At 53.1% G+C, this 27,916-nt stretch overlaps 3 protein-coding genes across 7 annotated transcripts; 2 read left to right on the forward strand and 1 right to left on the reverse strand.

Annotated features, from left to right (window-relative positions):
- Positions 1–4,091: 4,091 nt before the first annotated feature.
- On the reverse strand, positions 4,092–8,391 carry TAFA3 (TAFA chemokine like family member 3). Its single transcript, XM_057499463.1, has 4 exons — positions 8,345–8,391; positions 7,532–7,992; positions 6,574–6,698; positions 4,092–5,596 (listed from the first exon to the last, which is right to left on the reverse strand). Exons 1-4 carry the CDS (start codon positions 8,389–8,391, stop codon positions 5,585–5,587), a joined length of 645 nt encoding a protein of 214 aa, XP_057355446.1. The 3' UTR covers positions 4,092–5,584.
- A 6,017-nt stretch (positions 8,392–14,408) lies between these two features.
- On the forward strand, positions 14,409–19,608 carry PPM1J (protein phosphatase, Mg2+/Mn2+ dependent 1J). 3 transcript variants are annotated; one of them, XM_036921515.2, is made up of 10 exons: positions 14,409–14,755; positions 16,083–16,197; positions 16,637–16,924; positions 17,214–17,326; positions 17,600–17,684; positions 18,233–18,351; positions 18,558–18,621; positions 18,774–18,881; positions 18,995–19,146; positions 19,291–19,608. In XM_036921515.2, exons 1-10 carry the CDS (start codon positions 14,430–14,432, stop codon positions 19,436–19,438), a joined length of 1,518 nt encoding a protein of 505 aa, XP_036777410.2. In that variant the 5' UTR covers positions 14,409–14,429; the 3' UTR covers positions 19,439–19,608. The 3 variants fall into 3 exon arrangements, with proteins under 3 accessions (XP_036777410.2, XP_036777411.2, XP_036777412.1); XM_036921516.2 differs by having other exon boundaries at positions 18,995–19,090; XM_036921517.2 differs by lacking the exon at positions 14,409–14,755 and adding an exon at positions 15,331–15,561.
- A 2,247-nt stretch (positions 19,609–21,855) lies between these two features.
- On the forward strand, positions 21,856–27,801 carry RHOC (ras homolog family member C). 3 transcript variants are annotated; one of them, XM_036921538.2, is made up of 5 exons: positions 21,856–22,010; positions 25,104–25,267; positions 25,798–25,918; positions 26,242–26,372; positions 27,172–27,801. In XM_036921538.2, the coding sequence occupies exons 2-5, from the start codon at positions 25,112–25,114 to the stop codon at positions 27,343–27,345; spliced, it is 582 nt and encodes a 193-aa protein (XP_036777433.1). In that variant the 5' UTR covers positions 21,856–22,010; positions 25,104–25,111; the 3' UTR covers positions 27,346–27,801. The 3 variants fall into 3 exon arrangements, with proteins under 3 accessions (XP_036777433.1, XP_036777434.1, XP_057356521.1); XM_036921539.2 differs by lacking the exon at positions 21,856–22,010 and adding an exon at positions 22,047–22,444; XM_057500538.1 differs by lacking the exon at positions 21,856–22,010 and adding an exon at positions 24,826–24,848.
- Positions 27,802–27,916: the final 115 nt, after the last annotated feature.

Raw genomic sequence — 27,916 nt, forward strand, 5'->3', positions numbered from 1 at the left:
TAACTGCTTGATATTGAGCAAATTATTTAATATCTATGAGTCTTTCTAAATTTCTTTCCATCCCAGGGTTTGGATATTGTCTTCTGGGACATTTTCCTAGGTTTCTGGAAGATGCCCTGTTGCTGGGGGTCTTCCATTTACATGGGCAGTACCTTCCCTACTGGCCATTTGTGATCCCCTCTTAGCCTCCTGACTTGGGCAGTCTTTCCTAACTGTGGTCACCTCTCCCTGCCAGGCAGCTCTCTTAGGCAGTCCACAGGAGCCCTTAGAAAACATACAAGCATCTCTGCTAAGCTCTAGAGGTACAGCTCACTCCCAAGATAGTTCTCTAGACTCACTATTCAAGCCAGAGAACCAACCACAGCCACTCACCTTCAGATTATTTTCAGGCCTGCGTCCCTTTGTGCCCCATGCTTCAATCGAGTCAAATAAAGTTCTTGGAGTGCTTTTCCATAATTCCCCTCCTAAGTGAGTTATAGTGAGAGAAAATCCACACCTAAAACTTCCCCTCAGCTGCGGGAGGAAGTGGCAACCCTCTTCAGACGGATTCTTATGACCTCTTATCTTTCAGCCTGAACACTTAGCCTTCTCTTATACAGCTGGACAGTAGGTAACAGACTGTTGACCATCTCTTTTATAACTCTGTAGAAAAAGTCTAGCATCTTGATTTACAATGGGGGTAGCTGAGAATAGTTGATACTTACCTTTCTTCTCCCGACCTTTGGAGCCTCTGCTCAAATTTTGAGATAGGAAAAGTCCATTTAGTGAAATACCATTACCTATACAAAATGCCTAGCACAGTCATAACACATGATAGACATTCGGTGATGGAAGTGATGGAGTATTGCCAATCACACAGCATGTAGGTCAACCCAGTCGTTGAAAATGGCTGGAATCCTCTCTCCCTAAACCAGATTAAAGGGGAATTTGTACACCTGTGGAAGGTTTGAAAAGCAGTTGCCTGGTCCTCTTTAGGCCCAGTCTACATGTCTATTCCGAACACAATGCTTATAGCCATCTAAGTCCAGTAGCTTCTGTACCCATGCAAATATCCAGACCCACATTCAGTGGCAAATCACAAGCCCAAGGAAGTCAGGAACCAGCTTAGCTGCTCACAATGTGGGGAGGGAGAAATGAACCCTCCCCTTTCCTGAAGTTCCAACTCAGCCAAAAAAAGCGGAGTGGGAAACCGCAGTTGTGTGCTGGGCTATGTGGGACCAGTGTGCTCTGGGCTGACACAGACTGTTATCAGTCTTAATTAGTTGGTCTCCATGCTGAACTAGTTTTTATATATTTTGAAAATCAGCATTGCTCGTGGGCATGGAAAGACAAATCTACAGACACACAGAATAGCAGCAGCATACATGCATGCACAATTGCATCTTTACACATGGGTGCATATGTAGTTACTGTCCTTAAGTTTAAAAGTAGAAGTTACATCAACTTGGAAAACAAACTGAACTGATCTGGAGTATAACAACATATAGGGAAAGGACTTGTCTGCTTCAAGTCTTTCTCTTGTTCTTTGGTCTTAGTCTTTATGTCTTTATTTCTTTGGTTGTTATATATTACAAGTGGCTCTAGGAAAATCTAAAGGGTACACAGGCACAGGCCCCCCCAAAATCCCACACCCAAAATACAACATAAAGTTATCATTTTCCAGAGTGTATGAGTGTACTGAGAAATGTTCAATAATAAGACTAAGTAGGAGTTGGCAGAAGTTTTCTATGAAGGGTCCAATAGTGAATATTTTAGGCCTTCTGGGCCATATGCAATTCACATGCAATGTCTCAGCTCTGCAGTCATAGCAGGGAAGTAGTCATAGACAATAATGAACAAATGAGCACAGTAACACTCCAATAAAATTCTATTTACAGTCAGTGGGCCAGATTTGTTCCATGGGCCTTAGTTTGCAGACCACTGCTGTAGGGTCTAAAGAACTCAGAAGCCATCAAGGTTGCTCCACAGGTCTTCCAAAGGTTGAGAGGGGTTCCAGTCTGTCATCTCCATGAGAGGCAAAAGTCAACTGTTTTGGATGACGTGGCTTCAGTTTTGTTCTGATCATTTTGTGCTGTGCTTTGGTATTTTAATGTTCTGAATGAGAACCCCTCCTTTTCGGCCCTACCTCCCTTTTTCTGTGTATGTATCTCTAAATGCTTCCCATTCGTTTTCCTTCTGCACTCACAGGATTAAATAATTTTAGAACAAGACCTTTGCACATTCATCCTTGCTAGAAGCCTGCCTTTTTTTCAAACTCCTCGTCTGAACTGGAGCAAAGAGGTAACATGTGGTAGTGTACAGAACACTCATCTGGGTCACTAGGCAGGATGTGCCACCAGTTTGCTGGGAGACTTGGAGCAAATCACCCAACCTCTCTGAGCCTCCTTTTCCTCATCTGTCAGAAGAGAGAGTTGGCTAATGATCTCTAAAATCTCTTCTAGCTCTAAGCTTGCAATTTTAGGAAGCTGTAGTTTCAACTCGAGGCCTGTCTGGGGCCATTAATTGGGATGTCACTCATAGGCCTTAATGAAACTGCCAGGGGATCATAGAAATTAGCCACATGATCTCCTATAGTCAATAACCATCCTAAGGTCTTCACAGCTGAGGAGATGGGCATACAAACTAACTTCAGAGAATCAGATCCTATCCTAAGGAGAGAAAAGCAAGACTCAGGTCCCCTATGTTTCAGGAAAATTTGCATTCCTAACTGCCCCAGAAGTAGCTACAAAATGTGTACAGATACTGACTTGATTGGAGACAGATTCCTAGGGAGCTACTCTTGGCAGGTGGGATGCCATCTCTTCTCCGCCAGACCTTCCTATGTGGGGCTAATGGTGGCTGGCAGCTCAGTGTGGGGGGAGTTTGCACAGCATCATCCCCACTCTCACGGGTTTACCTCCAAGTTCATAGTCCAGCGGCTTTGAATGCAGCGAACAGGCAGGGGGCTGGGGCCCTCCCCCTCCCTCTTGGGCAATCTAAGTGGGTGAGGAGGGAGTGGGCAAGCCCTCCAGGGGACCAAGCTGGCCTCCAGGAGACCAAGCTCTTATCGTCTGACTCTGAGAAAGCTGTCTCATTTGTAGCCTGAATAATTCACTTACCAAGCTCTCAAGGAGCATTACAATGAAAACAAAACCCACCCAGCCCTCATGTTCAGGTTCTGGCTGCACCAAAGGCAGCATAGGAGTACAGGTCAGGGGTGGGGGACAGTCCCAAGCCTGTCTCAAAGGTTCCCTGGTGTTGGCATCCTTCCAAAAATGGTCTGGGAGCTGGTTTGGTACAGTCCTTGAGCTAAGAATTGTTTTCACATTTTTAGAAGTTTTTTTTCTAAAAAAACAAAACAAAACAACAAAGAGACCTTACGTGACCTCCCCCAAAGCCTAAAATATTTACTATCTGGTCCTTTCCAGAAAGTCTGCCAACCCCTTAATCCATACCCCAGTCTTGCAGGAGGTGATGCTCCTTTGACCTGCTCCTAGACTACCCTACACTGTGACCCCACTATGTACAGAGATTCAAAATTGTTAGCTCTGATTTATAGTCTAGTGATAAACTGGCATCATTTACCCCATTATCAAAACCAAACCAAACCAAAACCAAGAAGATAAACCCTAGAGTGGGGGAAACAGTCTTGGTCCTACTGTAAGGGAAGGATGGGCAGGGCAGCCTCAACCCATCATATGATTTATCTTCTCTGAGGGTCAAAATTCAGCATGGTCCAAGTTGGTCTCTGCTGACACTCCTCTCTTCAAGGCTCCCACTACATGCTGCAATCCTGGAAATCCCAGTTGTGGATAAAATGAGAGTTCCTGTGGCCAGGATCCTCAACTGGCCCTGGTTGACCAGCTCACTGCACACCTGTGGGCAATACATGGCTATTGACTCTATATAAAGAGCTCCGCCCAGTGCTCTGGGCACAACACGGTGGCACAGCTGCAAGATTGCAGGAGAGCAGAGCAGAGGCTGGAGCGATGGCAGCACCGAGGACAGAGGCCCAGAGGATGCTGTACAGACAGAGGAGCCCAGAGACAGAGACCAGCTTGCTGCATGCAGACTTGCTTTGAGTGAATGGGATTCTAGTGACTGACCTGCCACCTGGAAATAAAGTTGGGTATAACCCTTTCACCCCAAGAATGTTTTGCTGTCAATTTCTTTGGTCACATTGAATCCATAGTGAACTTGCCCAGGGCTGAAACCCATTGGCAAGACAATAGCTGGTTCCAGCTGTCGCTGAGGCTGTAATTCCCTTACTGATGAGGTATCCAAATAGCCCATGTCTCTGAGTCCTTGAAGCCTGTGTGTCAGCCTGAATGTACCAACCCTCAATCCTGGACAGAGGTCAATCCAGCCCAGTAGGGATTCCTCTCCTGCCCAGTAGGGCCTTTGAAGGCAGTGGACCCTGACCAGCCCTGGACCCTCTCTTGGAGCCAGAGCCTCTGGAATTACAGCATAAGGACTCTGGAAGAGCTGGGCCACAGCACACAGTGGGGCTGCTAGCTCAGAGTGCCCAGCCATGGCAATGGGCTGAGTGACCTCTGGGCTGCCACGAGCCTGTTTGGAATTTTTTGGGGCAAAGTGGAGACCCAGTGGCCTCACATCCCGGTGTCCATGTATTCTGGATTATTTCAGCTAGGAAAACAGTGACCTTGGTAGGAGTTCCTGTTCTAGCACCTCCTGAGAAAAATGTTGCTGCTGTCCAGCAAGTTCTTTGCAGGTTCCTGTTCTTGAAATAAAAACAACATGGAAAGCCCAGGCTGCAATCCCATATCCAGGCAAAGTGAAAGGTTAGCAGTTTGAGAGACCTGGGAGCCCAGGTTGTGAGACCTTAGGCAAATCACCTCACCTCTCTGGGACTCTGTTTCCTCAGCTGTTAAAACAAGCAAACAAACAAACAAAAGACAAACCTGAGGTGCTTGGATGGGGGTGATCTGAAGGTCCATCCATCCTGTACCCAATAAATAGCCCAAACCAGTCCACGCCTCTGCAGAAACTTCTCTGGGAAATTGTTTGGTTTCATCTGCACTTTCCTTCCCCAGGTTAATCCAGTCCCATCCAAATGAGATGCAGCTGGTCTGACATAAGAGCAACTGTTCTCCTTCAACACGTTAGCAGCTTGCTGGGTTCCAGATTGAAGCGAAAGACAGAGCAGTGAGAAGTGAATGTGACCTCTTGTCTTTGTACCATGGCCAGAGAGTAGCTGAAGAGCTGTGAGGGTCTCATCTTCAAATCCCCAAATGCCCAGAGCATATGACCAGAGCCACAGTCTGGCATCACACGCTTTAATCTAAACTATCTTCATCGACTCTCCAACTTGACTGGACATTCCTTAAGGGCAGGAATTGTATCTTGACCTTCTGTGTCACCCAGGAGAACCCAGCACAACACTAGGTATGTGGCTGGACAGCTGTCCATATCCACTGAGCAGCTCAACTGAAATGGCCCTGGAAACAGTGATGCTCCACTTTGCAGAGGCGTGTGTCTGGGTAAGTGAGTCTCCATGTTTGCTGGCTTTAACTGGATACCCTTCTTGGCGCTCCATAGTCCATGGCTGAGGCAAGCTGTCCTGTCCGGGCCATGACCCCAAGAGCTATCGTGTAACCTAGAGCTATTACGTAACCTAGAGAGCAAGGGATGCGAAGGTTAGAGAAGGGAGTGCCTGTCCCATCCCAGCACCCTTATGACTCCCCAGGAGATGCAGGTCAGGTAGACGTCATTGCTGCCAGCTCAAAACTATAAAATAGTAACAAATGTCACAAACTCTGTGCTGGGTCTCATTCTCTCCTAGTCCTAAATATACTCAGAATGGCTGTTTCCCTTGCCTACCTGCATATAGAAAGCTCTGCTTTATATCCAGCCATGCTTTTTCTTGCTGTAGCTCCTTCTGTTCTGTGCTCCATGAAAATGTTGTTCTCTTCAGAACTCCAAAGGCCACCCTTCCTTGCTTGTTTGCTATGTGTGGTGGTGTGAAGGGAGGGCAGAGGGCAGAAGGCAGATTCCGGTGTGCCCCAGTGTCACTCATCTGTACAAATGGTGATGACAGAGCGATACAACTGATTAACCATGACACACATGGAACTGCTAACAAGTTTGATAAAATTTTAATTACCCCTTATTCTGTGGTGTGGGCTACAAACCATGAAAATGATAACCCTCTCGGGTGCAGGCACAGTAGGACGATTCCACTGGGAAGACAGGTGTGAAGCCACAGGGAGTTAACCGGGGATGTGTGGGGGCAGGCAAAGTGGCTACAGGAGAGCTACTCCTTTGAATTATCTAGATAATTCCCTCATTTCTCTACTTTGTCCACACGGCTCTGACATCTTCTGGGAGGCTGACTCACTGCAGGCAGAGGAGGAAACCAAGGCATATGCAGCACCAGGAATTTGCTCAGAAAGACATCACATTTCAAATCCAGAGGCCCTAACTCCAGGCCCCAGAGTCAAGACGGACCTCGGGGAATGCCTGGGGATGTGCCCGCATGGCTCACAGATCTCACCTTGGGACACAGACATCCTAGCCCGCCAGGGCTCCTGGCGAAGGGGTACAATTGGGGGTTGAAGTGCCATCCCTGGGTACCTTGGTGGTTTTGACTTTGTGTCTGCTGCTGCAGCTCCACCCCGACAGGTCCGGGAGCACTTTACAGTCCTCCCCAGGCATGCAGGGCTCCATGTGACACCACCACTTCTGCAGGATGATGGAGGCTGTGGGAGCAGGAGGCGGTGAGGGTGGCTCAAGCCCTCTGTGAATGCAGGTGGCAGTCAAGGGTTTTTTTTTTTGCTGAATGAAGTGCAGCTTTCCACACATCACTGGCTCCCCTGGTCTTTCCCCTACTCCGGGCTGCCCAGAAAGGTAGCACTCAGGCTGAGGCTAGGGCACACAACCTCACCCCATTACCCTCCATCTCACCAGACAGCATGGGGTGAGGGCAGGGGGTCTGTCTCTAAGGCAACCCTTGGGTTGGGCCACCGAGTCATTAGCAGACAGGCACAGTCTTAAACATTCCCACTTAGTGTGTGTGAGCAAGTGTGTAAGCCGTTTGGAGGATCCCACAAACCAAGAGTGCATAAGCAGGCACATTTATAGCACTGCTACGTGAGCAGGAGGTGAGCCTGGGTAGGCCTGGAAGGGGGGTGGTGTGAAGGAACGCAGGGAGGGGGCCCACAAAGTCCATGTGAGGGGATGGGAAAGGCTGCCTGAAACTGAGCGGAGGGTGTGTGGAAGAGGTCTGGGGAGGAGCAGCAGGTGAAGCAGTTAATGTGGGGCATGAGTGAGGCAGAAGGTGTGAGAGGATCTGAGTGGGCGCATGTGCCTGTGTCCGTGCCTGGCTGTGGGGACACACGGGAGCCCTTCCTGTCTACAAGAGGGGGTGGTCACGCCTGCCCTCCTTCCCCCTGGTGGCTACCCATCATTTGAGGCTCTGATTAGGAAAGCCCTGAGATGGGTATGAAATTGTACCCCAGCAGATGGCCAGGTCTAGACAGGCTTTCTTATCTGTCTATCAGGCTCTCCCTGCCAGGTCTGGCCTCTCACTCACCTTCCATGCAGGAGGGCCTTGCCCGTGTGGTGCCTGCCACCTGGCCAGAAAAGCAAGAGCATTTGACAGTCCGGGAGCGCTCCTCAACACGGTTCTGGTTGCAGCAGCGATGAGCAGCGACCACCTCGCAGGTGCCCTGCTTCACAAGGACTGAGGGGGCCCACACAAAGTCAGGTGCCCAGCCCAGGCCTGCAGCCCTGCTCCCTGCCCTCCTGCCCAGGCTGTCCTCCAGGTGCTTCTCCCAGTCGAGGGGAGGGGTGTGGAAGAGATTTCCAATTGTGAGGAAGTAAACACAGATGAAATTGTCCTGCTGCTTCAGTGTTCCTGTCCTTTCTTCTTCCCCAGTGAGGCCACACTCATCACCCTTTGGCAGAGCCTGGCCCTTGGGCAGAAGAAAGAATGGAATCCCACACCTAACCCCCTCCCCTGCTTCCTCTGGGTTAGGGCAAGGGCCCCTGGGGCTTACAATGTGTGGGGAGGATCATCTGCTTACACAGGCTTTAGCCATCCCAGAAGGATACCACAGAATTAGGCCAGGAGGCTAGACTTAAGCCCCCACCAAGGGCCTGTCTCCCTGCAGAACACCTTCCAGCCTGGGAGGGAAAGTGAGTAATGGGTCTGCCTGGGCTTTCTCTAGGGTGAAATAGCAGAGCAGGCAGAGTTTTCGGGATGAAGAACAGAGGAAGAGCCAGAACCCCTAGAATCTTTTACTCTCCCTTGGAGATCTGCCTGCTCTGCAACCAGGTGGGGTGGTGTCTGCTCTACAGGTATCCTAGGAAACTCCCTCCCCAGGCCCTGCCACCTCCCCCAAACCTGTGGGAGTTGGAGGCTGCAAGGAAGCCGAGGTCAGGGGGCTCCATAGCCAGGCCAGGCCAAGTGGCAGCAGCCAGCTGCCTATGCTCCAGTTCCAAGAGGCCCTCTCACGCATCCTGCAGAGAGAAGCACACACCCTGCTTGACTCTGGGCAGGAACTCCCCCAGCGCCCAGCGAAGCACCTCTGTGCCGTGTGCTCTGAGACACACAGAGATGGGTAGGATGCACACGTTATCCCCAGGCAGCTCTCAGCCTGGCACAAACTGACTGTAGGGAGTGGTGAATGCTACAGCAGAAAAGGGTTCAGGAAGGGAGACTGTCCTGCTAGGAAAAGAATGGGAAGCTTTGTGAAGGAGATGACGCTTAAGAGGGGTCTTAAAAGATGAACAGACATGGTCCCATGGAGGACTGTGACGCAGGAGGAACAATAATAAAGACTCCCATTTTTTGAGCCCTTGACCTGGGTGCCTCACATACACACTCTTGCATCCTTCACAACTCCCTCCCTACAAAGTAGGATTATTTGTACCTGTTTTACAGATGAGCAAACTGATACTCAAAAAGCCTAGACACAACCTAAGACAACCATTAATAAAGGACTGGCTAAATACAATAGGAACATCTGTACAAATGCAGTCACATCCATGCAGCTGTGAAAAAGAATGAGGAAATGCTTTATGTACTGAGGCATGTAAATGATCTTTAACGACAATTCACCAATAAGGAGAAAAAAGCAAAGTGTAGAATGGTGTATATAAAATGTGTAAAAGGGAGGGATTATATATGTTGCTCAAATATGTGTGAGCTAACTCTGGGAAATGTGAAACACAAAAAGTAATAACATTAGTTGTCACAAAGAAGCTGAGAGACAGAGGTAAAAGGGAGACTTATTTTTCTCTTTATTACTCTTTTATTTTGTGGGTTTTGAACCAGGGGAATGTACTAGCAACTCGATGTAAACAAATAGAAATTTAAAAAGGAAGAAATGAAACTGAGGCTAAGAGATGTCAAATGAACTGCCCAAGACAGGGCGGCACGTGGGTGACAGAGCCCACAGCCCAAAAGCCACCGTCTTGCTTCTGCTGTCTTCCCCTTTCCCTCTCCTCCGTCCTTGATGGTGCAGGCCTCCCAAACCTCTCTCAGAGGACGGGCTATAAGTGGAGAGAGTCCCAAGGAAGCAGAGGCTCAGAGCAGCTGGGAGCGGCCCAGGAATAGAAGAGGCCTGGACACCCCCACCCCCACCCCCGCTGCCCTGCTGGCCCCTTGGGGCATTGCGGAGATCCCTCAGGTGCTAGCGCAGTACTGGGAACACCAGTGACCAAACCAGATGCCAGGACCAACTGCTCTCTTGGATAGTGTGCCAGATCTCTGTCTACACCCACCTCCCCCTCTTCAACTGTCTGCTTACTCACCTCTTCTGGGATCTTTCAGTTTCTGTCTATTCATTGACTGCCTCAGACTCACCCTACCTAGACAAGGAGAAAAGATTTTTGTGGGGTTGCAAGGGACAAAGGGAGCCTACAGCCCTTCAGGGGGTTAGGGAGGGTGTAAGTGAAGGGAAGGGAGTAGGCTGGGAGTACAGCCCAGTCTGGAAGTTGTTCCCCAAGGTGCCAGGGCAGGGGTTCTGCCCTGGGAATTCAAAGGGGTCCTTGAAGACTCTGGGAACATGTCGGGGGGGAGCCTAACAGTAGCTTGAGGGCTTCTCTGGCCCAAGAGTGAAACAGGGCTGATGGTGCGGAGGTGTCTCTGGTCTTGCGAGGGAGCTTAAGGCCAGAGAAGGGTTCCCTGAGCAGAATCTGACAGAATACACCTGGGGGTGACCCCTGGAACCCTGAATTCTCTGCCTCACCTCCTACCCCTGTCATACCTACTTCCTGGACTTACATGGAGCTAGCTCAACTCTACCACCTTCACCCCATTCCTGCTCCAGGGACCTAGAACGAGGGTCTTCCAGGTCTCAGCCTCAGAGGCCCCAGCCCCAGCTGCTTCTCCATTTCTGCCTAAAATCTCTCCTCCCTCAGCCTCCAAAGGGAAGTGGAATGGAGGCAGACAGCATGGTGGGGCCCAGGAAGAACGAGAATCCTGCTCCCTGGAGTGAGATCCAGAGAGAAGGAGCAGAGAGAAGGGCAGGGGCAGATGAAGAAGTGGTGCCGGTACCTGGGGATGTGTGCTCCATAGGCAGAAAGCTTCCCAGCCTCCCAGACGTACCTCTCCTTTCCCTGTGCCCATCAGGAACCTTCATTCTGATCATCACACACACAGCTGTGTCTTCTCTCAGGCAGTCCCCATCCCATTTCTCGCTGAGAAGCCATGGCCTCCTACCAACTCTCCCCCATCTCTCCCATGCACCCTCAGACCCGAAAGAGGTGGGGCGGGCGTTCTGTTTCTTCCCCCAGAGAGAGGTGGAAACGAAGCTTGTGGGATTTCCTCTCTGGCTTCCATACTCCTGCCTCAGCTTCCCAGACTGTTTCCCCAAACGCCAATCCAGGCTGCGGTGAAGCTGAGTTAGCAGCCTGCACACCAGCAGGGGGTGGAGGTTGTGAACCACGAGAACCTTCAACCTTTCCCTCCCTTCTCCCCCCCTTACACCTCCCCCACGCCCACTAGGGCCCACTCCTCCAAATTCTGATCCCCCAGCCCCAGCAAGCACCTACCTGCCCCACGGTAGGACCCACTTGCTTCTGACCCCGATATTAAGACTCCTAAAGGCGTACTTCAGGCTGGAGCGGCCAGCTTGGGTGCTGTCTCGTCCGTACTCCTGTGCTCCGCACCGAGTTGCGGCGTCGGGGACTCTGACCAAACTGACAATGGGATGGTCAGGGCCCAGCTCTGCCACGCGGAGCTCCGGGTCCGGCCCGGCCCGGACAGCCCGGCAGAGCTCAGCCGGGGTCCCTGCGAGGCTGCCGCCAGCAGGCCAGGCAGAGCGCAGCCGCCGCCGCCGCCTCGTCGCCCGGGCCGCCGCGGCTTCGCCAGCCCAGCGCTGGGACCGCCATCTCCCTCCCGACAGCGCCGGGCCCCGCGCAGAGCGCTAGGCAGGACCAGCGGGCACAGCCGGGGCGCAGCTGCCCCTAGTGGCCGAGGCAGGAAGAGGGAGGAGAGGACCCCCCGCGCCCGCGGTCCCTTCCCGACGAACATCCCCCGGGTGCAGGCCTGGGGAACTCAAGAAAGGGCCCCAAACTCTCAAGGTCTAGTGGCTTCCGGGGTGGCTGTGGTGGCTCAGTGTGAGTTTGTGAGGCTTGAAGATTCTAGAACTGCGCTGTCTATACGGGAGCCACTGATTATATGTGGCTATTTAAATTTAGATTTAAATTTAAAAACTAAGATTCTCTTTTCTACTCACCATATTTCAAGTGCTTAACAGCCCTATGTAGCTAGGGACTACTGTACTGGGCAGAAAAGATATAGAGCATTCCCATTATTGCACGAAGTTGTATTCAGTAACGTTCTTCTAGATTATGTTAGCCTTCTGCTATTAAAATATTAGAATTCAGGAGAGAATAGCAAGTGATCTCTACCCCGAGTGGCATCCTCAGGGGTGGGAAGGATGTGGGTGAGGTATGAGGGGAGAGGGGGTGGGCAGGAGAGCTGAAATAGGCTGAATGGGCCCTATGAGTGAGGGGTGTAGACCCCAACTTGGAACCAGACCCAGAGTCCCAATTTCTTCATTATAAAAATGGCAATGTAATTGCAATTTTATAATCCTTTACAGGGTAAGATTTTGGATGTGGAAATATTAGACAAATGGGAAAGGGTGGTAGTCTGTGGATTTGTTTCTTAACAGGAGGGAGGTTTGGGGGTTGGAGTAATGGGGAGGTGAGTGGCAAGGGTAAGAAGTCCTGTTCTGAGCTCTGAGACACTGCCTGTGGCCCCAGGGATAAAGGGGACTGTCTTGAGGATACCCAGTCCCACTCCCTAGCTGAGGCTGCACACATCCCTGGCAGGGCCAGCCACGGAGCAGTTTCAGTTCTCAGCATAGACTAGCTCACAGGTTTGCTTCTTCCTACCCCACCCCAACTTTCTCACTTTCTGCTGCCTCAGGGATGAGTAGAGGTGATGACTTCTCACCAAGTTCTGGGGCAGTCTAAGGCACGTGTTATAATGCCAGGAATAGTAGGTGAGAGGCTCAGAGAAAGGAGAGCCTTGGGATTTGGGTGTGGCTGGGTGCTGTCCTGGAGGCAACGGGGGCTGCTGACATCCTTGCTGATCATCTGGTGTCAGAGCTAGGGGGTCTCTGGGTCCTGGCACTGGTACCCACTTGCAGCCACACCATGGTGGGTGCTGTGCAGAGCAGGGATTAGGGAGCTGGGTGACACAGAGAAGTGGTAACCAAACTGTCCCAGAAACACTGAATAATAAAAATAGCCAAGATGTTATTTTTTTCTTCAGTCCTTGGCCTGCTGCTGCTGTGTATGCCATTTATCTGAAAGCTGGTTCCAGTTTTTCTCAAACAGGGAAATACCCACAGCAGCGTTTTCTTTATACCTCCTGTCTGCTTGTGCCACTCTATGTGCCTTTGGGTCTGCTTCCCCCTCCCCACCCCCCTTTGTGCCCTCTTTTTTCTGGCTCTCTCTGCCAAGAGTGCAGGTATAATTACAGTAAGTCTAAAAACCTGACTGACCATTATGAGATTTTTATTTGGAAGCTACCAGGAAAGTCACCCTTCTGGTTAGCCCAGGAAGAGACCACAGTTCAGCCTGGAAAGCGAGAAGATGATAGTTAGGAAGCACCCTGCCTGCAGAGCCCTGAGGTAGAGTATCAGTTATGAACTGGGTACCAGTGGGACTTGAGGGCTACCCCCGACTTGCATTAGGGCCGCAGGGCCTTGTCCCCATTTGGGCCATGCGTGGGGTCGAAGTGTCTCTGGAGGCCTAGCGATCAATACTAAACCCAAACCAGGCTTAGTAACAGAGCTCTTCATGTACCCGGTCATTGCCACCTTCCCGGCTCAGGTAGGCGCTTAGCCTGGCCTCTGTCGCCGCGTGGCGGCAGTCACAGGACTTGCTCAGCATCGCCGGACTGCTCTCAGCCCCTGCAGGAGGAAGAGCAAAGAGGAGCCCTCAGGATCTTCTCTGCCATCACACCTCCCTCTTAACCCTTTCTCCCTGATCCTGACTTGGTCCTTAAGACAGAATTGGGTTTGGGAGTCCAGCGACTAACATGAGTGTGAATCTCTCACTGGCTGTGTGACCTCTTGGGGCAAATCATGTAAAATAAAAGGCACGTCATAGGTAAAATAAATAAATCCCACCTCGAAGTGTGGTGGGCTATATAAATGGCCTAGTATAATGGGCAGTGCTTTGTTGAGGGCCTATTATGTGGTTAAGTCCTCAATAAATGGTGGTTGTTGGTACCCTTATCAACTAGTCCTGCCGTGGTCAGGGGAGATCTAAATGTGGGGGGAAATTGGGTTCTGAGAAAAAAAGCGGAGTCTGAGCAGCAACCGCTCTCCCAGATCTAGAGATGGTCTTCAGCCCGTACAGCGGCATCAGGAGCCCAGGAACCTACCCTCAGCGACCTAATTCAGGACGCGGGGCCCCAGCCTGCGTTGTTCCCACCCCCTCATCACCCTCAGCACCACACCAGCTCGCTCGCCCTCACTCTCACTCCAGCAGCCCCAGCCGGAGGTGTTGTCACACCAGGTGCTTCACACCCAGAGGTCGCAGAGGCGGCTGGTTTCTCTCTAAGGACATCAGATCCTCACCCTCGGGGCAGGCTGGCCACAGCGACCTAGGGCAAGGAGACACTACCTTCCTGTCACAATGGGGAAGTTCTACATGATGTCTGATTGAGAGCGTGGCTAAAATAGGGTTTCCTTCTCTCCGACACCTTCCCATGAAGGCAGACCCTTCTTCCCCAAAGAAACTGGGGCGGGGCGAAGCCGAACCTGGCGGGGAAGAGGCCCAAGCTGCTAAGCGGTCCCTGGGGCGGCCCAGAGCAGGAGGAAGTTTTGCCAGCGACCGGCCCTGCCCTCCCAGAGCCAATGGCAGAGGAGAGCTGGCAGGAGCCAGCACCGCCCACCGCAAGCCCTAGGGGGCGGGGCCTGTACGGGGCGGGGCCACGGCCGAGGGCGGGGCAGGGAGGCAGCATGCTAAACCGGGTGCGCTCGGCCGTGGCGCACCTGGTGAGCTCTGGGGGCGCCCCGCCTACGCGCCCTAAGTCCCCAGACCTGCCCAACGTGACCTCGGCGCCACCCGCCGCCCATTCAGAAGGGCCCCGGAGCCCTCCGGCGAGGACTGGGAGCGGGAGCGCGGCGCCCGCGAAGACTGTAGAAGCTCGAGCGAGCTTCTCGCGACCGACCTTTCTGCAGCTGAGCCCAGGGGGGCTGCGACGCGCCGACGACCATGCTGGCCGGACTGTGCAAAGCCCCCCGGACACCGGCCGTCGCTTGCCCTGGAGCACGGGCTACGCCGAGTGAGCGCCCCCGGGAACAATCTAACCAGGATGGGACCCCCCCACACACAAACCCCTTCCCCATCTTAGCATCCCCGGCGCTGAGATGCGTCCCCCTTGTCGCGCTTGGCGCCAGGAGCTCCTTTTCCCAAGACCTTAGCTATCCTCTGGGCTTCGGGCCGCACCCCCTCCCAGCCCTTCCTCAAGTCGGGTGCAGTCTTCTTCAGGACCTTCCAGCTCGTTGACTACCCTCATCCGCGCCGCCTCAGGACCTTGTTCCCCTCCGGAGCCGGGAGGGTGGAGGGCCCCGCGAAGGATGAGTTGGCCAGTTCTCAGTCGCTGCCCTGCAGTTTAATGGCTAAGGGAGGAGGGGTTTCAAGGAGAGGAGGTCGCTTTTAATAGAGGAGGTGGCTGCTGGAAAGACTCGCTCCTGAGCTTCCGGACCCCAGCGCCCCAGTTCCCTGTCCCTCTTACCGTTCCCCTCCCCCTCCACACCCAGAAATAGCCCGCGACACCAGGCGGCTGCCGACTTCCCCAGGGGCGGGGGAGGGGGCCGCCCGGAGAGGCGGGAGGATCCCTTTGAACACCCTTCGGTCGGTGGATTTGCGCTGGCCGGGTTAGGAAGTGGACCTCGGCCGGGGCAGCCCAAGAGGCTGGAGCAGCCGCCTTGCTCCTAGGATGCATGTATTTTTAATGCATCTGATGGGAAAGCTGGACATTAAGGGAGATGGGGCCGCTGAAGGTGGTGGTTGCTGGCGCCAACCACCAGCTCCTTTAGCTCCCTATTTGGGAAGAGTTGGTAGTTATGTGGCTCCTTTGCAATCCAGGTGGGCTTCCACCCCTACCCTATTTCAATTCCTCTTTCCTGGTCTGGGCTGGAGCACTTCCTCATTGCCAAAGCAGCAGAAACTTTCACTGGATGATTTTAGGGTAAAGGTGGGTGTGCCCATGAGGGTGGGATGCTGTGGACAAGGCACCAGAAGAGTTGATTAGGGTTCAGGGTGGGATGTAAGGTCTTGGCAAACAGGAAAGTAAAACCTGCAACCCCCTATACAGCCCCTTCCCCAGCAGCCCCATTAGGGTTGCCCCCTTTGCCAGGGATGGGAGAACTGAGGCAGGCATGGGCTGCTGCTGGTCTTTCTATGATGCAGTGGGGCCTGACACATTAACAGTACTTGTTGTCCTTTGACGTGGCTCCCTTTTCCTCCTCCCTCTGGCCTGGATCCCAGGTAGCGGTGACCTTTCTCAGCTTGGCCAGCAGGCCAGAGAGGGTATGTGTGTCTGAAGTGAGGGTTATTCCAGGACCTGGTCTGGTGTCCAACCTGATGTGGTCACTCTGGCCTGGCAGGGTCATCAATGCTGGAAAGAGCCGGCACAATGAGGACCAGGCTTGCTGTGAAGCAGTGTATGTGGAAGGCCGGAGGAGTGTTTCAGGGGCACCCAGGGATCCTAACCAAAGCCAGGTAAGCCCCACCCACTTTCCTGACCTCTCCTCAGGAGCCTTGCATCTGGTTTTAAATCTGAGATATGTGTAAGACCGACTTCCTAACTCACTAGCTTTCTGCCTTCTGGCACAGAACCTTTATCTGGCATAGATTAGTTAGATTCTACTGTGTCAGTATGCATGTTCAGTTTTCCACTTTAACTGTAGATGCTCATGTATTTATGGATGATTTAGTTAATTACCAGCCCTTATTTTTACATGTTTTATCTTCTGAGTTTGGCTTTTTTGATGCTTTACGTTCTGACATATAGTAGGCCCTTAGTGAAAAAGTGAACAAATCTAATTTTCCTTTAATACCAAGCTCTGACTTCCTGTGTGATGCTTATATGGATGCCCAGAGCCTTGCTCTTCTCTGCATCTCACACACACACACTCATCTCCAACTTTTCCTCCACCAGGGACTCTGCTTCTACTACTGGGGCCTCTTTGATGGGCATGCAGGGGGCGGAGCTGCTGAAATGGCCTCCAGGGTCCTGCATCGCCACATCCGGGAGCAGCTAAAGGACCTGGTTGAGATACTCCAGGACCCCTCGCCACCTCCCCTCTGCCTCCCGTCTACTCCAGGGGCCCCGGGTTCCTCTGATCCCACTCACTTGGTTAGTCCTCAGTCCTGCTGGTCTTCACAGAAGGAAGTGACCCACGAGAGCCTGGTAGTGGGAGCCATCGAGAATGCCTTTCAGCTCATGGTGAGTAGGTCTACCAGCTCAAGGGCTGGTAGGCAGACATTCTAGTCAACTCTGTATGGGAGTCAGGTGGCCTGAGGGGGTGACCCTGAGAACTCACAACACCTTTGAAGGTGTGAAAAGATTGGTTCAGAGGAAGAGACAGACGATTTTACCTGTGTCTTCCCTCCCCTCCTCCATTGTGGCTTGGCTGGGACAGTTCATTTCTGTAGATTGGTGCGGCAGGAGTAGGGCCTTGTGTACCTGGAACCTCTTCTTCATCCAGCCCCTTTAATCCTTCCTCACATGGCAGGATGAACAGATGGCCCGGGAGCGGCGTGGCCACCAAGTGGAGGGGGGTTGCTGTGCACTGGTTGTGGTTTACCTGCTAGGCAAGGTGTATGTGGCCAATGCCGGAGACAGCAGGTAAGGGGGGGGGGCTTTGAAAAAGGCTACAGAGGGTCATACTTTCTGGAATGGGGGGAGAGAAGGGAGTGAGGTTGCGGGTGTTAAAACTTGAAGATTAGAGGGATCAGGAGGAAGACACATGGAAGGGCCTGAAATAGCCACAAGGGGAGGGAAGATGGGAGTCTGGGTGAGGGATCCTAAGGGTCATTGTGTGAAAGGTCTTGCCTTTCTTGAATTTTCCACAAGGGGGCTGAGAAGAGGCAACCCCAAATCTTTTCTTACTTTGGGCAGAGCCATCATTGTCCGGAATGGTGAAGTCATTCCAATGTCCCGTGAGTTCACCCCAGAGACTGAGCGCCAGCGTCTTCAGTTGCTTGTAAGTAGGAGCTTAACTCCCTATTCCTATTCCTTGTGAGTCTTGTGCTCTGTGTACCCTATGTATTGAGACTCTCCTACCCATACCACACAGACAACTCCTTCCTGGCACCTGAGGGAAGGGCTGCTCTGCACACTGTGGAGTGCAGGGCTGATGTGGTGCAGAACATAGCAGGAAGGTGTGTGGGCTGCCCCAGTGCTCCCACTGGAGCCCCATCTGAGGAAGGAAGTGGAGTCAGAGATGGTGGGAGGGAACAGCAAAGGCCCATGAGAGGGAGTATGGTTTAATGTTCTAAAACACTGGCTCTGCAGCTGGACTGCTGGAAGTGCATCCTGGTTTGAGTACTTCACTAACTGTGCAATTCCCCACCTTGTACCAACAGGTCCTGCCTTAAGCATTGTATGAGGATTATGTTAGTGTGAGAACAGTGCATGCCACGTAGTAAGCTCCAGTAAGGGTGTGCTGTGTAATTAACATCTATACACCGGGGTGTAATGTAAGCCTAATAGTCCTGGCCCTCTGCTCTGTCTGGTTACTCCTGACCCCAGGGCTTCCTGAAACCAGAGCTGCTGGGTAGTGAATTCACCCACCTTGAGTTCCCCCGCAGAGTTCAGCCCAAGGAGGTGGGGCAGAGGATGCTGTACCGGGACCAGAACATGACTGGCTGGTAGGTAACACTTCTCTCAGAGCTGGGGCCCGTTCCCATGGCAACGCAACCAGTCCCTCACTGGCAGCAAGGTGGAAACTGGAGGCTGGGCCAGACTGGTTGTTGACGGATGTGGCCCTTCTTAGGGGTTTGTGTGAGGGGTGTGGCTTCTAGGGGAGAGGGGTTTTGATGCCTGGGTGATGCCTCCTCTGCTCCCCTCTCCCCAGGGCCTACAAAAACATCGAGCTGGAGGATCTCAGGTTTCCTCTGGTCTGTGGGGAGGGCAAAAAGGTAAACTCCACGGTAGAGGTGGGAGAGGGCAGGAGGACCCACCACAACTCGTGTAGGGAGGTGGGGGTTCCACCCAAGGGTAGGGGTGGGAGCATCCACACTTTCAGAGTCTGGGAGAGGGTATAGCAGCACCCCCACCTCATTTCCTTTAGGCTCGAGTGATGGCCACCATTGGGGTGACCCGGGGCTTGGGGGACCATAACCTGAAGGTCTGCAGCTCCACCCTGCCCATCAAGCCTTTCCTCTCCTGTTTCCCTGAGGTAAGCTGTAAGAGGGCTTCCTTAACCATACCTTCCCTCCCCTTGGGGTCTCAGGCTGGCTTTCTTCAGGGTGCCTTGTCAACAAGCTCCCCCTCCACCTCTTTCTCTACCAGGTGCGAGTGTATGACCTGACACAGTACGAGCACTGCCCGGATGATGTGCTGGTCCTGGGAACAGATGGGCTGTGGGATGTCACCAGTGACTGTGAGGTAGCTGCCACTGTGGACAGGGTGCTGTCAGCCTATGAACCCAATGACCCCAGCAGGTAGGGGTTGTATGGCAGTGAGGGGATCACAATGGGGAAGGAAGGGACAAAGGGAAGCAATGCTTGGGGACCAACATAAGGGCCTCTGTATCTATCTTTCCATATGCATGTTGGTTCATGAATGTGTACATGTGTTTCTGGCAGGTACACAGCTCTGGCCCAAGCTCTGGTGCTGGGCGCCCGGGGCACTCCCCGGGACCGTGGCTGGCGTCTCCCCAACAACAAGCTGGGTTCCGGGGATGACATCTCAGTCTTCGTCATTCCCCTGGGAGGGCCAGGCAGTTACTCCTGAGGGACTCAGCCCCACCCCTCCCGTCACCATCCCAGCATCTCCATGCTTACCCCTCTCCCAATCCAAATTCTGAAGTTGTCTCCCTGACCTTCTTTAGTGGCAATTTAACTGAAGAAGAAGAAGGGGCGTCAGATCTGAAATTAGAGCTATTGGCAAATAAACCAGATGGATAAAAATGTGTGTCTTTATTTAGTTTGACTAGAAACCACAGGGTAAGAAAAAGCTCTTTGAGGTGGTGGAGAGAACACCAGAACAGTCCTAAAAATGTAGTGTTCCCAGATTTGTTCTTCGGCCCTCTGCTCTCCCCACTCCACATGTTCTCATCGACTTCTGTGGCTTCATCCATCTGCTGGCATCTTCCATGTCAGTGCTTCCAACCCAGACCTTTCCAGAACTTTAGACCAATGTGTCCTAGTCATTAGTAGTCACCTGAACATCTCCTAGACGTCCCATAGGCACTTCAACTCAGCATACCTCAAACTGAATTCATTTCCCCTGAAACACGTTCCTTCTGGTTCGTCATCTCAGTGGGCACCAGCTCAGCTGCTCAAGTTAGACATCTTAGAGTTGGTCACCTTAGGCTTCTGTCTCTTCCCCATCAAGCTGAACAATCACCAAATATTGTTGATTATATATTTCAAAATATATTTCATATTTGTCCACTTATCTCCATCCCTACCCTTCACTACCGTAGTTCTTTACAACATTAGTCTCCTAACTCTGTCTAAGCCACTCCCCTGTTTCTCCCAATATCTAGGGACATAACATGTAAGGTGACCTTTCCACAGTGTGAATCCCGAGAGAACATCTCCAAAATCAACACTCAGCTCTTGAGCACAGCATATAAGGACCTTCATGGCCTGGCCACTGCTTCCTTCTCCAGTCCTATCTTTCACCACCACCACCATGCTCCCAGGGTTCTGGTAACTGTGGGCCTGTTGTAGCTCTAGCTCATTTAAAATCTGCACATCACCTTGTCTTGAACACTTCACCTGTCCTTCAGGGCTGGGTATCCCACAGCCCATCCATGCATGCCCCCAGTACAGCGAATGCCTCCTGTACTGTAAGTGTCTATATTAGGAGTTGGTATGGAGTAACAGTTAAGAGCAGTGGCTCTAGAGTCCTGCCGTTGGAGTCCTGGTGCCAGACCCAACACTAGCTCTGTAACCTTCGTGAGCCTCAATTTTCTTCTCAGTAAAATGGAGATAACAGTAAAGTTATTGTAAGGACTAAGGTAGTTCATGTACAAACGTATATGTAATAAGGGTTATTCAATAACTTAGCTATCTTTCAATTAATTGTCTATATTCCAAATTTAGGCTGTAAGTTCTTTGAAGGCAGAAATGGATCTGAACTGAGCACATAGCTCTCAGTTCATTCACTAAATGTTTATGGAATGAGGTAAAAAGCCTGAGGAACCAAACTGCTCTGGACCTCAGTTTCCTCATTTATCAAATGTGTGGGTTACATTTCAGATCGTTAAAGTCTGCATGATTTCTAACATTCATTCATTCAGCAAATATTTGTTGAAAACCTATTATGGGCCACACACTGTGCTAGGAGTGGGAAGGGTCAGGATGAAGAAACAGGGATAGCAGGGAAAGAGCACCAGCTATGGAGCCACAGACCTGAGTTCTCACTGTCACACACAAATCACAAAAATTTGGGCAAGCCACTTAAATTCCCTGAGCCTCAGTTTCCTTATAGGCGAAAGGGGATGGGTGTACTTAACCCAAAGGATCCGTGATGAGTATTAAAAGGGCTCAGCTACACAGTGTGCCCAGCACAAACTAATAAAATGTTGGTAGACTTCCTGATCCCCCATTCACCTCCTCAGCCACCTTGCTCGGAGGGAGATACACTTGCAGGTAAATAATTCCAAGCGGTAAATCAGACTGCGCTAAATGTCCCTAGTAGCACAGAAATAATGCTGTTGGGGCGGGAACTCAATTCCCAGCGCCGTATCCAGAAGGATTTCCAGGAGTGCCCTTTGAGGGGTAGGTAGGAACTGGACTGGACTGGAGATTCCAGGTAGGGAGAAGGAAGGGAATTGTGAAGTGGAACGGTGGTCTGAGTCTCAAAGGTTCTGAAAGGTCCTCCAAGGCAAGGGAATGATGTTGGGCTGTACTTCGAAATGATTGCAGGAGCACAGGGCGGGCGCAGGTTTCCAGTCCCGCCTCCCGCGAGGTCTCAGGTGGTGTAGGCGCGGGTGACTGGCTGGCCACGGGAGGGCAGCAGCGGCCCTTTCCTGACTCCACCCTGAGCACCTCTCAACTTTCCGGACTCCGGTCCTCCCCTAGGGGCTGGAAGGCGGGGCAGAGGCAGTCCTCGGGGGTCCCGCCAGCCCCTACAGTCCAGGTACCACCCCGACCCCCGGCCACCGGCGGAGCCGACCCGCAGTGGCCCCGGGCTGGGGTGGTGGGCGGGCGGAGCCAAGGGCTGCCCGCGGCCAGTCCCTCCCCCTGCCGGGCCGGCCCCTCCCGCCGCTGCGCTGAAGGAGGGCGGGGCGGGCCCCTCGGGTCAGTCTCAGCCTCCGGCACCGGCTGCGCAGCTGGAGGCGGCGCAGCGGAAGGTACCGTGGGGCAGCGGCGGGCAGCGGCGGGCGGCGGCGCGGCGTCCCGGGAACTCGTCCTCGGGAGGGCACTTTCCCCTTCCTCCGCTCAGCCGGAGCTCGGGGCGCCGGCCGGGGATGGGCTTTGGCCCGAGCGCGGGCCGCCTTCCCGGAGCTAGGACGCGCGTCTGGGCTGAGCGGAGGTCGGGCCGGCTCGGCCCCTCCCTGGGCTGCGGCTGGGGTCTCCCGGGAACTGCCCCGCCGGGCCGCTGCCTCCTGGTGTCCGAGCCGGAGTCCCTTCCTTTCCCCTGACGGCTTCCCGGAACCCGCCCCGCCGGGCAGCGGTGAGGGGGCAGCTTGGGTCTCTGCGGAGGAGCCCCAGCGCCGACGTCGTAGCTCCCAGGCCGGCGGCCCGTTGTGGACCTGGCTCGGGTGTGGGTCCGGGCCGAGTGGAGGTGGGAATTACCCCCGGTCCGGCCTGGGGAATGGCGGGAATAGGGGCGGGGTGTGACCAGGGGGTCTGCCACTACTCGGCGGGGCCTGGACGCCGCTCGGGACGGTTCCTGGAGCCCGCCTGGGGTGAGATTCCGGAAGGGGTGATTGGGAAGGACCCAGCTCCTTGTGTGTGTGTAAGAATTGCCTCCTTCCCAGCCCCCTCTTACACTCCCCAACCTGGCTAAAGGTTATCCTGGGGCTTTGGGCTGGAAGACCGAGGCTGAGTTCCGCCCTGGCTTCTGGTTTTAAAGTTGAGAAGGAGGTATCTGATACCTTCCCTAGACCTCGCGGGTGGTCGGCAGGGTTCAGCAGGCCCCTGGGCCGTCGAAATCAGGAGAATGATTGAGGAGAGGGAGGACCTCTTGTCTTAGTGTAGGCCCCAGGGATTCCAGGCCCTGTGTGGGGTTTGGTTGCCCCCCGTTAGGGTCAGTGGGGCAGTTCCTCTGGGGAACTGTTGTCTTTGCCATGTTGGCCTTGGGCCTAGTGGCCTGTGCCAGTTGTTCTTTTGGCCCAACCATAGCCTGAAAGGAACATCTAATTGATCTGGGGCCTTGCCGCGGAGGTCTGGCCTCTGTCTCCCGTCTGGTGCCACCTGAACCACCCTGCTGGGGCAGGGCAGTGCCATACTCATGCCTAAGCAACTGGTATTCACCCCAGTGGTGACTGCTCTCCATCGACATTGCCTGTCCCAGATTGGGGCTACCCGAGCCTGTGTCCACACAGCTAAGCCAGTGGAACTAGTGGGAGTGGGTGGGGGGGTGTTGGTCACCTGGGAGGAATTTCTAGGCAATTCGCTTTTTGAAAAATGATATCCATTTTTGGAGGAAATCTGCTGGCATGGTGCATGCCTTCTTGCCTGTCTTTTGGGTATCAGGGAGAGCCCCTTCTATGCTGGGGAGAGTGGCTGTGTATTCTCAACTTCTATAAATTCTGACTCATATCCATTTCCTCTCATCCCAGTTTTGTGCATGGGTGTGTGGAGGGGAGAGAAGCCACACAGGATCCCACTGTTGTGAACTAGCCTTGGGCTGGAGTGTTTGCTTCCTAAAAGACACACCAAGGCAGTACTGTGAGGTGGTGGTGGTATGTGGAGAGTAGAGTTTAGCCCAGTTTGACAGGATGTGGGACTGAGAAAAAAAGCCTGGTTTTGGGCAGAGATCAGATTACCATCCCTTTCTTAACTGCTCCCTGCCTGGCTGGTGCTGGGACTGCCCTCGTTTGTCTCTTTCTGGGGGGCTCCTCCCAGCCCAGGCTCTAGCCCCCTCCCCCTTCCCAACAGCCTCGACTTCATCTCAGTTCCAGAGCCCGCCCTCTCTTCCTTCCAGGCTGGAGGCCTGGGAACTTCAGCTGGCTGGAGGTCAGCTCCTCTCCCCAGGGAAGGAGGAAGTGAGGCTCTGCTTGGGGCGGGGAAGCTGGGAAGGTGTGATGAACTGCACAGATGCTCGCCCGTGTGCGTTGGGGGCGGGGGGACATATGGAAACCCCAGGAAGCTGACTCCTTGCCCTGAGTCACAGGGATAGGTGGGCAGGGCCTTGGGGTGAGCTGGACAGAAGGGAGGAAGGGGCTGTTCCAGGGAGTGGGTGGAGGTGATTCCCTGGTGGATTATTCTTGGTCACTCTGCTGTGCAGCATGTGTGGCTCCCGACAGTGTGGTCATTGTCCCCTGCCTGGGGCTGAGTGACCCAGTGTTGCTGCCAGGCCCAGAAGGAAGGTGGGGAGGAAAGGCAGGCTGCCCGAATGCGGGCTGTGGGCGCTACCGGGACTGAGCCTCCTTTGTGTGGCTCAGAGCTTTGGGGACCGGGATGGGGAGGGCCAAGGAAGCCAGCCGGCTGCTGCCACTGTCTGGGTTTCCCTCCCTCTGCTTTCTTTCCTGCCTCTGGGGTGATAGTATAGAAAAGGCAACAGACTTGAGTCACACAGACCCACATCGAGTGTCACTGTTGCCATGATTCTGAATTCAAGCTTTACTTAGTAGTTTGTCACAATGGAAAGTGCACCATCTACCTTCATGGCTTCTTGGGACCAAGGGATATGCCCAGCATAGTTGCTGTGTCCACCTCCCATCTGGTAGCTGGTTCTGCTAGCCTGTGGTCTTGGGAGAGGGACTTCTCATGTGTGACTGGGCAGGCATGTCTTATGCTGACTGAGGGACAATGTGTTCTAGATTGGACTAGAATGATTATTAAACTTTAAAAGTATCAAAATGCTGGTAACAATGAAGTCTGTCTTGAAACCCTGATACATATGTAGATCAAAGTGGGCTCTTCTGGACATGTTCCTGATCCTTGAGCACCCCCCTCTAGGTGTCCAGGGTCCTACAGCTGGGGAGTGGATTAAATCAGAACTCATGTTTTCGGCTCCAAAAGTGAGTGGTTCTTCCACCCTCTTCTGTATTCTAACTCATCTGTGGGGAGACCTGTCCCTGACCCTGAGATTAGGAATTTCAAGCTCAGTTGCCTGAACAATTGCTTCTTGGCAAGAACATGCCTGAGCAATCCCCTTTGCCTCTCTTCCCTTCCTTTGCTGGATGCCTCAGTTGCCAGGGAGGTCTTGGGGGCCCCAGATGTGTTTTGGGACTTACTGGCTTTTCCCAAAATCCTTTTTGTCTCTTCTTTGCTAGCCCCAGCCATGGCTGCAATCCGAAAGAAGTTGGTGATTGTGGGGGATGGGGCCTGTGGGAAGACCTGCCTCCTCATCGTCTTCAGCAAGGATCAGTTCCCAGAGGTCTATGTCCCTACTGTCTTTGAGAACTACATCGCAGACATAGAGGTGGATGGCAAGCAGGTGAAGGCAAAGAGCCCCCCCTTCCCATCTACCCTGGGAACCCTGGCCCATCACTTTGAACCTAGACTGTCCTTACTCATTACCTCCCCATGTCCTTGCTCCACTGTCTGCTGGAACCAGTAACAGCTAGGGAGTGAAACTGCAGACTAAAGAGATCTAGATATACCTCTGGGTTCTCTACACACTGTCTCTGTGATCTGGGCTCAGTCCCTTTGCCTCTGAGCTTAAGCTCCCCTGACTGCAAAATGGTGAGAAAATGGTAAGGCCTCCTTCAAACGATTTTTGTGAAGATTAAATAGTGGTGCCCACAATGGTGACTTATAAATTACACAAAGATCAAGCACTGATGTCTCTTAAAATACTCCCCTAATTTGTTGTGAGCACTATTCCTGGCACACAGCAGCTGCTCAGTAGATGTGCAGTGAGCCTTAAAGGACTGGTGGTTTCAGAGGGGACCCCTGGGTGGCAGCATGAGGGTGTGTGTGTGACTGGAGCCCTTAGGCAAGCTATTCACTAGCTGTGTGTGTCAGGTGGAGCTGGCTCTGTGGGACACAGCAGGACAGGAAGACTATGATCGCCTACGGCCTCTCTCCTACCCGGACACTGATGTCATCCTCATGTGCTTCTCCATCGACAGCCCGGACAGCCTGGGTGAGGTGGGAGTGTTGTGTGTGTTTGGTGGGGGGCACTGAGAACCCTTGGCATCAACCAGTCAGAGGTAGGTCTGGCCCTGGCTCATTTCAGCCACCTTTAGAGGCTGAGGCTCTGGGGCCTGTTAGTCTCCTTCACTGTGGTAACTCTGGCTCTTGAGAAGGCTCAGAGGAGGGTGCACTGTGAGAGGGAAGAGTTTTGAGCTGTGAAAGGGACACTGAATAGCCCCAAAGACTCCACTGTTCCCCTACAAGGGGCCCCCCTCAGGGGAGCTTTCTAGCCTGTGTGGAGGCACCAACACCTATTGGGACATGTCTGTTCAGAAAACATTCCTGAAAAGTGGACCCCAGAGGTGAAGCACTTCTGCCCCAACGTGCCCATCATCCTAGTGGGGAATAAGAAGGACCTGAGGCACGATGAGCATACCAGGAGAGAGCTGGCCAAGATGAAGCAGGTAGGTGGGGCTGCCAGCTGGGGGCCCTGGGGAGGAGGGCACCCTGAGGGGTTGCAGGCTGCCTGCGTTTGCCAAATCAGTGGTGCCACCTCCTGCTTCCTGGAGTCTGCACCCTGGTGAGGGTGAACCAGCAGGTCCAGTATCTGATATGTCAGAGAATGAAATGACTTATCCAAGGTCACTTAGCACTTAAACTTATTCATGTTGTCCATTATGTTTGGAATTGGGGCTATTTAAAGATGAGTAAGAAAATACCTGTCTTCAGAGACAGCTTCTTAAAATAGCTGTTTCGTGGGGGTATGCAGATATTGCCATCAGAGTACACCTGGGGAGGTGTGGGTGATGTGAATATGCAAGGGCCAGCCTTAAGTGACTGGAGAGAGGCCCAGAGTGAGACAGCTGGCTTTTCTGGGGACCTGGGAAGTGACTCTCACCAGAGGATTAGAGTTACAGAAAGCTGCTAAGATAAGGAATATGGACTATCCTGCAAAGATAATTATGGTAAGTTTTTAACCTAGAGACAGATGCATGAGATCTGTATTTTAGGAGTTACTCTGGCAGCCACAGAGAATGGATTGGAAGACTGCAAATAAAAGCAGGGAGGTCAGATAAGAGAAGTGTACCACAGCATATAGGGCTGATGCAGAGTTTGAATGTAAAAATAAGTCTTGGGTCTCTGGCCCCAAAGCCAGGGTGGCCGGAGCTTGGGTGCTTAGTGTAGGGCCAGGACAGGTGAGGCGAGGTGGGGAGAAGCACCCCTGTACTGGGCCTCTGTTGAGCACTCACCTTGTCTTCCCAGGAGCCAGTACGATCCGAAGATGGCCGGGATATGGCCAACAGGATCAGCGCCTTCGGCTACCTGGAGTGCTCAGCCAAGACCAAGGAGGGGGTGCGGGAGGTATTTGAGATGGCCACTCGGGCTGGCCTCCAGGTCCGCAAGAACAAGCGCCGGAGGGGCTGTCCCATTCTCTGAGATTCCCCAAGGCCTCTCCTGCTGCCCCCCCTGTTCACAGAGGTGCAGAAATGGCCCCCCTTCCTGGGGCTCCATGCTGAAGGCTCCCCTTTTTCAGTTCCCTACGGCCCAGGACTGCATTGCATTTTCCCTGCCAATGCCCCCCAACACACCCTGCCCCATCCCCACCTCCCAGCCCCCTGGGAACCTAGGGCAGTGCCCTGCCCTCCCAGAGCAGAGTCCTCCCTCCTGCTGCCTTGGCTCAGGGGTGGGGCTTTTGATCCCTTTGGCCTTCCTGAGAGGATCATCACACCAGCACTTTATACACTTCTGGCTCACAGGAGACTGTCTAGGGTAGGGGACTTGAAGGGTGTAACTCAGAGTCCCAGGCCCCTGGTGTTTCTGCTTTGGGCTGGTGTCTTGTCTCTGGCTATACTTTAGTGGGGGGCATGAATAAAGGCCACAGGCTTCAACACATCTGGCAGCTCCCTCTCTTTCTCTCCTGGCCCCAGTCTTGGCTCTGAGCCTGGAGTCCCATCTCTCTTGAGTTTCTTGCCAGGCTGCTTCAGTCTGTGAAGGCAGAACTCCCAGG

The sequence above is a fragment of the Manis pentadactyla genome, chromosome 4 (assembly GCF_030020395.1).
Source record: "Manis pentadactyla isolate mManPen7 chromosome 4, mManPen7.hap1, whole genome shotgun sequence".
Lineage (NCBI taxonomy): Eukaryota > Metazoa > Chordata > Mammalia > Pholidota > Manidae > Manis > Manis pentadactyla.